General features: G+C 42.3%; 1 protein-coding gene across 3 annotated transcripts in view; it reads right to left on the reverse strand.

Moving 5' to 3' along the window:
• The window catches only part of COL19A1 (collagen type XIX alpha 1 chain), a 594,002-nt gene that overhangs the window by 113,678 nt on the left and 470,849 nt on the right, over window positions 1-9,475 (reverse strand). For all 3 annotated transcript variants that reach the window (XM_019520501.1, XM_019520502.1, XM_019520500.1), the window contains 2 exons: window positions 6,831-6,884; window positions 5,561-5,614 (listed from right to left, as the gene is read on the reverse strand). In XM_019520501.1, coding sequence (XP_019376046.1) covers window positions 5,561-5,614; window positions 6,831-6,884 — 108 coding nt within the window. The remainder of the gene's footprint in view (window positions 1-5,560; window positions 5,615-6,830; window positions 6,885-9,475) is intronic.

The raw sequence follows: 9,475 nt of genomic DNA on the forward strand, positions 1-9,475 counted from the left end.
GAGGCAGCAGGGTGATTTGGGGGGTTGGGGGGCATGATCCAAGCAGCATGGAGGGAATCCTTCTCCCCTCCTCTCTTCTCCACTCTATACTTTGGCTAGAGAGCCAGCAAACAGGGCAAGTATGGAGCAGACTTGCGGCCTCTAGCCAGGTCCCTGCTTGTCTGCCCTCTAGCGGCAGGTCTGAGCAGTGCACATTAGAGACATCATTAACTCCAATGTGTGACTGATCCCGAGCACTAATTAACCCGAACACAGACTAACATTTCTTAGAATTAGTACTTGCTAACTCTAATGTGTAATCTCACCGTTAGTTCAATGCACAGTTGAAGCTGGTTCATGATTATGCAAAATATCCCATACAAATTCTTGTCAAACCTATTCCTAAAACAATACAACCAATACTGCTACACTACAACACCTCATGTTAAAGGAAGGGCATAGGAAAGCATCACTGAAAGGGTATAGAGAAGAATATCCAGGATGAAAGGTCTCTGAAAGAGGGAATATTGAAGGGGAATTGGAAGAGTTAAGAGGAAAAGGAGAAACCAGGGAAGAAGGGAGAAACAAGAATTAGAGTGAGAGTCCACTGATATGGGAGACACTGATGTTTAAGAAGACCTCATCCCTGCGAACTTTGGTAGAAGGACCTTCTTCTGTGGCATCTGTACCTGACTTTGAATTAGTTAAACCTAGCCATATGTAGCCTACCTTGTAATATATAGTGACCACAACAGGTTTATATAAACACTGAGTTAATTTTATTACCATTTAACAGGCATTACTAATGTCACAGCAGCCTTCAAGAAGTGCGTGTTTGAACTAGTTATTGCAGTCTATATAGCACTTGATAAATTTCCTACCATGGATTTTCACAAAACTGAACTAGTCTTACTAATGACATTTTCAATTTAGAATTAATTTATGAGACCAGACACTGCAAGGGAACATGAAGGAGGTAGAGGCAAGATAAAAGGGAATCTCAAGTTACAGATGTTTGTGTACTAGGCAGAATATCTGATCCTTATCCTACTGAAATCAGTGAAAGTTTAACTTTGAAATAAATGGGGGCAGCATTGACTCACTTATTTTGATGAATACATTTTTGGTTTACATATCCATCCTGCTTATACTACAGGCTACAAATCTAAATAAATAAACATTAAGGGCCTTTTCCAAAATCCACTTGTATCTGTGAGTATTTCCACTGGCTCCAGTGAACTTTAGATGAGGCACTAAACCATCATCTATGTTTTGTTGCTAAGCAAAACAAATCATACAGACCACTGGAGTTTCAGACTCATTAATGGAAGATAATCTCTATTACATACTCTCCTGGAAATAACATTCATTCACCCAATTAAAATGTAGTAACCTAAAGCTATTGCTGATATGCAGGAGCTACCAAAGAGTGTTGGAGTGCCTAACCAGCTATTAGACAGTGAGGGAGCATTAAAAGCTTAGCTATTGACTGAATTAGCTTGGCACCCTACTGAATCAATAAAAATTTACTTAGACTGAATTTACTCTAGAGTCCTTTTCAAAGACTAATTGCCAATTATAACCTGGCCTTTTTGTTATTACCTTCTCGATTGCCTTTAAAATCTCTTTTGAGTCTCAACAGTTAGAAGCTGTCAGAATTGTTTAAAATTGCTTCTCTGTGTCTCATGCTGTTGCTGAATGCATGGCAAAGAGATATGCTAGAGTACACACAGAGGAAGGATGTGATATTTTCTTACCATGTTCTCATTTTTAATAGAATGTTATTTGGATCGTATTTGTGACTAACTTTATTTTAAAGTATGCATTCCAAAATTAGAGATTGAGCATTTAAGAAGTTGAAAAATAGTAAGTTCTCTAGATAGTGTTTTCTCAAAGGAAATAAAAAGCATGATCATTTCCAATACCAGATTAATACTTGGGGAATCTGCTGAGTTCTTGAGAAAAGCAGCTGCAATATGGGAATATATTTAATGCTTCTTTTGTTCTGATTCTTTACAACAGAATTAAGACAGCACAAGTTAGACGTGCTTACTTATTTATCAGAAGATGTATATTGGATGCTTAATTCTGACATGAGTTCATGATTATAATTAGCAATTTTTCTGGATTTATTTGACTTGTACAGAATAAGAAGCATATGATATAAAGGTAAAAAAATACCCTCTACCATAACCTTGGTAAACATCTTACACAGAGGCACATCCAGAGAGGACACAGTGGCATAGCTGTACCCCCCTTTCAGATCACTGTGCAGAAGGAACAGCTGGAGACTTAAAGTCCCTGAAGCAGATAAGAGCCATCCACCCAGTCTGGTACCCCATCCTTTCCCCAGGACTCAGTGGCACCTCCCCATCCTCCTATTCTTGTCATCTTACACCTGCAGCTGCTACTTTCTCCAGATGACCCAAGGGAGAGATGGGGGAGGGATAGGGTTCCCAAAGGTGAGGGGGAACAGAAAGATTTTTACCTGGTTTGGAGACTTATAAAAGGGGTATGCCCACACCAGTGGGAGAGGGGGAAGGCTGGAAGTGGGGAAGTGCAGGTACCCTTGCAGTGCTGTGCACTACTCCTACCCTCTTTTTAAAAGCCTGTATCTGCCTATGATCTTACAGGTAGCTTAACTTGGGGATGGGCAATAATTTCAGTTGGAGGGCCACTTAACGAGTTTTGTTGACCTGTTGTGGGCCACACATGCAAAATCTTTTAGAATATATAATTTTAACAAATTATAGATAAAAAACAAATCATATGCTAAAAATCAAACAACTACTATGACATATTTTAATTTTATTTAAAAAATATTTTTCATCCTGATTTTTTTTGAGTAGCATATATAGATGCAATTGCATAATAACTCAAAATAAAGTCTTACTCTTGAATATTGTGTGTGTGTGTGGGTGGTGTATGTGTGGGGGGTGGGAGGAGCTGCTTAGGCACTAGTTCCCAGGGGCATGTACAGCAGAGCTCATCTGAACAGTATGGTGTAGGTTCAGTTTGTGGCTGCCCCCCGTGGCACTCCACATGAGGGTAAGCCCCTCCCACTCCTGCCCAGGGCAGTCAGCACCATGCTCTCACCTGTGCTCACCGGCCTCTGCCATGGCCAGTGCAGGCAGCTTCCCAGCGGGGCTACTCCTGGTGCGGCTGCAGCTGTCCGACTACTGCTCCGCTTCCCCCAGCTCCAGCAACTCTCCCTCCTTCTTCTGCCCCTGCTCTACCACTTCTGGAGGGGGGGAGCTTCAGCCAGGTAGCTTCTGTCCCAGCTCGCAAGGATCCAGCTCCCAGCTGCCTTCCATCCACTCAGTCACCTGCAGGTAGCTGCTCATGGCACTGGGTGGTCGAGTGAGTGGAAGTTGGCCAGGAGCTGGAGCTGGAGCCCTGCATGTGGGGCAGGAGCTGCTCGGCTGCAGCTCCCTCCCTGCTCAGAGTGACACAGCAGGGGCAGGAGTAGGAGGTGCTGGTGGTGGAAGGGACAGCCAAACACCACCTGAGCGTGTAACCGGGAGCAGCTCTGTTATTACTGGTGGGAGTGGGTGAAAGCATGACACAGGCTGCTTTAGGTGGAGCTTGGCCCTAGGCAGAGCACTGTGGGGGCAGCTGTGGGATGGATCCAATTAATTTGCAGACTGGATTCGGCCAATGAACCATTGTAACAGAGCACCCTGGCCTCTGCCATCTACCAGGGCATAGGCAGCAGTCTGCTGCCATGAGCCGGAGGGTCAGCACTGGCTAAGCTTCTGCTCAGCACCAGTTATAGGTAAGGGCTGGGGCTATGGGGAAGGAGGCCCCACGGTTCTGGGCATGACCTGAAACTGCACCCTGCTGGAGAAGGGTGGCCTGGTGGAGCTACCTGTGGTGGGGTAGCTCCCCAGAAATACCAAGGCAGTTACCTCCCCAGTGAAAGGCGAGTAAAGGCGCCTGAAAACCCCAGCCCCCACATCCCTGGTGGGTTTTGATCTGAGACAGGGGGAGCCCAGGCTCACTGTAAGCACCAAGGCGGGGCCCAGGCCAGGTGGAGGGACCTGTGGCAGCCCCAGTCTCACAGGAGAGCCTGGGGCATATTGGGGAGCTGGGTGTTAGGCTTCGTGGAGCGATGGGGGTTGGAGTCCTAGTCCATATTGTGAGGGGCTTGGAGCCCATAGTAAAAGGGCCTGGGGCCCAGAGATAGAGAGAGGAGTTAGATGCCTGGGGCGGGGCTTGGAGCCCAAGGATGAAGCCTGGAGCCTAAGGATGGGGCTTGTAGGCCCAGAGATAGGGCTGGGAGCCCAGTATGTGTAGGAGAATATTATAAGGCTGGGTGTGAGGCCAGGATAAGGAACCCAGTGTGAGGGTGCTGGGACCTTGAGCTCCGGTGGGGAGTGAGAGTCCCATGTGAGACTCTGGAGCTCGGGTCCCAGTGCTAGCTAGCTGGAGGAAATATCTGTGAGGCATGGGACAAGTCAAGGGAAAGCTGGAGCACATACAGAGGCCCTTGTCATCAGGGAAGGTAAAGGGAAGCCTTCTGCCTGATTAACATGAGACAATCGCGAACATCAAGGCATGGAAGGTGAGATGGGAGTGTGGCTAGCCCGGAAACAAGTGGGCAGATCTACTATGAGGTCAGCCCTGGGACACCCGCTTGTTACAGTTATATTTTGCATACCCCTAACTGAACACCCTTTAAAACTATGGATTATGTTTAATGAAGATTTTAGTTTCAAAATCACCTTCAAATAATCATTTTTATGTTCTATTTCTCCTCCTATCCATTATTACTTTTGTCTTGTATCATAAAATCTATAAAAACAATAAAAGATTAATCGTTTTATGAATTAAAAAAAATCTGTGAGATTTTTTCCAATGTTTTGTCTTGTATCAAAGGAATATAGTTTAAAATTTAGTAGTAATATTGGACAGGTTCTAATTTGCATGCTTTGGTGTTTGAGCACTCAATGAATATTATATGCTGAAAACTATTTTATTTTACTTATTTCAGCTGACAAAGCGTTCCTGAGGAGTTCATTGTTTCCTTATATATTGCTCAAATCATTTTAGTAAATTCTTTTGACAGAAGATTACTCTTGAGCTCATCAGTGCAGATCTATCATATTAAGAATGGGAGAACTGGTTTTGACTGGTACCAGTATTTTTTCCAGTTCCTGACTGGATGACAATAATTCTTAGTAATCAAAGATCTGGTGCGAATATTCCTATTTACAAATTTGAAATTCAGTCTCTAAATGTTTTCCAGTATTAGCTTAACATTTTCTTTGGCCATGGATGCTCCTGCCAATAAATTAATAAACTTACAGGTGTTTGGAAAGTGAGTTATAAGAGGGGGACTCTCATGCAGTCAAAGCAAATTTATTGCAACAGGCGAACATGTTTAAAAACATATCTGGCAGATGTGCATTTTTTGCTGCATGTGGGACATTTTGCTAAACATCAGTATTTAAATATAAATTAACCTCTGAAAATAAATGATGAAATGAAAAATGAAACTGTCCTTATTTAATTGACAATATAACAAATTAACATAACAATAACTAGAATGTAATCATTATAGAAATGAAAATAATGTTACCTCTTCACCTTTCTCTCCAGAAATTCCAGGAAATCCACGCTCACCTTTGGTTCCCTATGAAGACATAAGATTTCAACTATTACTGTATTTTATTATGGCCACCAAAGTTCATGGGCTGCTGTGGTCTTCATGATTTGTATTATTTCAACTAGCTTAACATGGAGTTTACATAGGAACAATAAGAAACCATAAAATGGACAAAGGGCCAAATTCTAAGCTGGAAGATATAAAACATGCTTCCCAATAGAAATTATGCTTGCTTATTCAGCAGCTGAATCTAGCCCACAGAACTGAGCCTTGCTTCAGAGTTTAATGTGATAAGCTGCAATTAATTCAGACATTCCTCTTAACAGAGAATATGTTTTCTGATTATTATTCTGTTCTCCTTTAAGAGATTTAGATATTAGATTATATAGTTTTCTGTCAGAACTCAGTGAAGCATGATTCCTATTGATACCAGAGCTTGTTCAATTCCCATTGATTTTAATGGGAGTTTAGGTGCTTAAATACCTTTGTGGATTGGGTGCCAAGTCCCACTGAAATCAAGGGAAGAACTCACACGAATAATGAGATGCAAGAATTCAGGATGTGAAATGGTCTACTGATTGTGGTACTAGCCTGGGACATGAAAAATTCCCTCCCCTGTCAAAAATGTCTTGCATGGCCAGCTCAGTCTTTCTCTGTGCCTTAGTTCCCCATCTATAAAATTGGACTGAATAAAAATAGCACTTCTCTACTCCCCAGCAGCATTGACATAATAAACATATCAAAGATTTCAACATGTTCAGACACTACAGAGAGGATTATAAGACAGGTGCACAAGAAACTGTTCAGCCTCCACAAGAGAGGGCTGAGAGGGGATCTGGTGGCTGTTTACAAACTCATCAGGGGGGACCAGTGGGAATTGGGGGAGGCTCTGTTCCTCTGGGCACCACCTGGGGTTACGAGGAATAACGACCACAAATTGTTAGAGAGAAGGTTCAGGCTGGACATCAGGAGACATTACAGTTAGGGCTGCCAGGCTCTGGAATGGGCTCCCAAGTGAGGTGGTGCTCTCTCCTACCTTGAGGGTCTTCAAGAGAAGGCTGGACAGAGATTTGGCTGGGGTGATATGATCCTAGCACCCATTCCTGCCTGGGGCAGGGAGTCAGACCTGATGATCTGTTTAGGTCCCTTCCGACCCTAAGAACTATGATATGATGATACTATGAAGATTTGGCATAATATTTTTATGGAACAAAAACCCAAAGTACTCATTTCATAAACTTACCTTTGGCCCTTCTCTACCAGGTATACCTGGAGGACCTCGTGGTCCAGGATCACCCTGGAGAGCCAAAAAAAAAAGAGGGGTGGGGGCAGGGTAACTATTTTAACAAAGTATAAAGGCTCCCACCCATAAGGAGCTTCCTACCATTGTGACTTTGCCTATGACTATGCCTGTCAAGCAAACCTGCTATTCCTTTGCCTCTTGTCATCTATTAAACTAGGAGCACTAGCTTGGCATTTGCTTCAAACATTCTGTTAGATACATATAACACTGGCATGAATGCCTTTTACATAGAGATACTAAATACATTTAAAACATCCTGAGACACTGGCATTTTACTTATTTAAAAATCTTTCTGTAGTATAATTTTAGTGATAATCTAGTTGTGAGTAAAAAAAACTATAGTGCATGTTATGAAGGCAAAGTGAGGAAAACAGATTGTAGGACTCAAGTGTAGATGACCTGGATTATTATAATTATGTAGATATGCATCCAAACAGATTTTAGTTTAAATTTTATTCAGGGCTTTGTGAGTTCTGTGATCCCAGGTTTTATAGAGTTGTACTTAATTTTCAAAATTTAAGAATTTTTTTTTCCCCCTTAAAACCTAGGGTCTTATAAATTGTTCCAGTTAGGAAGGAAAACTGTTGAAAGGATCAGGTATTTCTTAGATGTAATCTCAGGGTCACCACTGATGATTGTTCAGGTTGTATTTGGAACTTCTGTGCCTGTGTGCTTATGTGCATATAAGCTTGCTCTCTCTTTTTCTCTTCCTCTCTCTCCCTAGCATACACACAAACAATGCTCACATGCAAAGTGTACCCAGAGAAAGACCTCTGACCACTTATATCTAATTCCTGAACATGCCTGACTGCCTTGTTTTGGGTGGTGCCATCTACTTATGTTTTTGTTTAAGCCCAACCCCATTGTAGCACTCCTTAAAATGAACATAAATGAAGGGGGGAAGGGGTCACTACCCTCCCCAGTTCCAATGGGTGTAACCAAAATCTCTAACTTTATCTTCCTGAGGATAAAAATTAATCATGAATGTCAGCACAACCAGGGAGAGACATGGAATGAAATATGGAAGAATCCATGAGATCTAGACAGGGCAAAGCGTGTGGCATATATTACAGAGGGAAGACAGTAGTTTTGAAAGACAGAGTGAAAACCAGTAAAAGGGACTCACAGATGAAGAATAAATAAGCAACAACCTGAAAAGAGTTAATACATTTAAAACATAAAGAACAGATTATACCTCTCCTCAGAGATGGCTTATTTATTGCACACAAAATTGCTTCTATAGAACAACCTTTTTTCTATAGATTATGTTAATTCCACCAAACATCATTTACTAAAAAATGATTTTTTTCTTACCAGAGAACCTCCAAGACTCCCCCCCACAAATGTTATTTATTTCAAACACTGGAATGGAAAAGGAGGAAGACATAATGTTTGTAGTGACAATTTATTTCAAATGAAGGCACTGATTGGGTGTGGGCAAGCAGCACTAATATATCAAACATTTTATCTAATATCCCAACAGCTGGGCAAGAAAAATCATATTCATACATACCTGTTTGAGAATCATTAAAAAATAACTAAAAGAATATCTGTTTAAGCTGGACTGTAGCATGCTATAATTTCCTCAACCCTGCACATAACCTAGAATGCTCAGTTTCTCATTGATTAGAAAGCTTCCAAGGATGCACAGCACAATTTTAACCATGATTCTGGTTTCAGTTTAGTGCATAGCAAACATTTTTGTCAGGTACATATTTTCTTAAAAGCATAGACAACAGGCATAGCAACTTAATTTTTTTTCTAGTCACGGAAAGAATTGAGAGGTTTAATGAAGGGCAAGAAGGGTGTCCAGAATCCAAACTTTCCAAATGATAGGCATGCCAAGCCTTTGTCTGTCTCAAATGTTTTACACCTTAACCTATACTGATCCATTATCTACGGTAAAGCCCTGCAAATTAAAAATCAACCTATGAAAATACACCAATACTTGTTTTACTTTGAGAAGATCATTCATATTAAAAAAAAGAGAGAAGCAAGGATTTCTGAGGATGGTATCTTCTGTTGGAACAGTTGCATAGTTGGGATACAGTTAGGACACAGATAGACATGACAGTGGTGCTGACAGAAGTGACAGTTCGTTGTGCCATTGGTCACTGAAAAAGCTCTACAGCTGTGCACTGACAAAAGCGCACACCCTCAGAATACTTTAAAAATGCCCTATCGGGTGAAAATGTGAATCTTCATTATATGAGGGTTCAGATGAGGATTCTCCAGAGTGGAGTGCCTACATTAATGTCTGTCAGTGCTGCCAGGAGCAGGGCTTGCCTGATGCAGCCAGGCTCTGCTCCATACATTGTCTTCAGAATGGGAGGGAAGGGAAGAGAGCGAAGTGAGTTTGGTCTAGATGCTCCCCATCCAGAGCTGGAGGGTGGGGCAGGTGGATTGGAGCACACCCCATGAGGTGGTGGGGCTCCAATCCACCTCCCCCTGACTCTGGGGTGGCTGGGGAGACCTCAGATCGAACATCCCTCCCCTGCCTCTGCCCCACATTCTGAAGACACTGCACAGAGCTGGGCTCCACTGACACAGCCCAGCTCTGCTCCGCACACTGTACTCAGACTGGG

The sequence above is a fragment of the Gavialis gangeticus genome, unplaced genomic scaffold (assembly GCF_001723915.1).
Source record: "Gavialis gangeticus isolate Ggan-Ray unplaced genomic scaffold, GavGan_comp1, whole genome shotgun sequence".
In the NCBI taxonomy this organism is placed as follows: domain Eukaryota; kingdom Metazoa; phylum Chordata; order Crocodylia; family Gavialidae; genus Gavialis; species Gavialis gangeticus.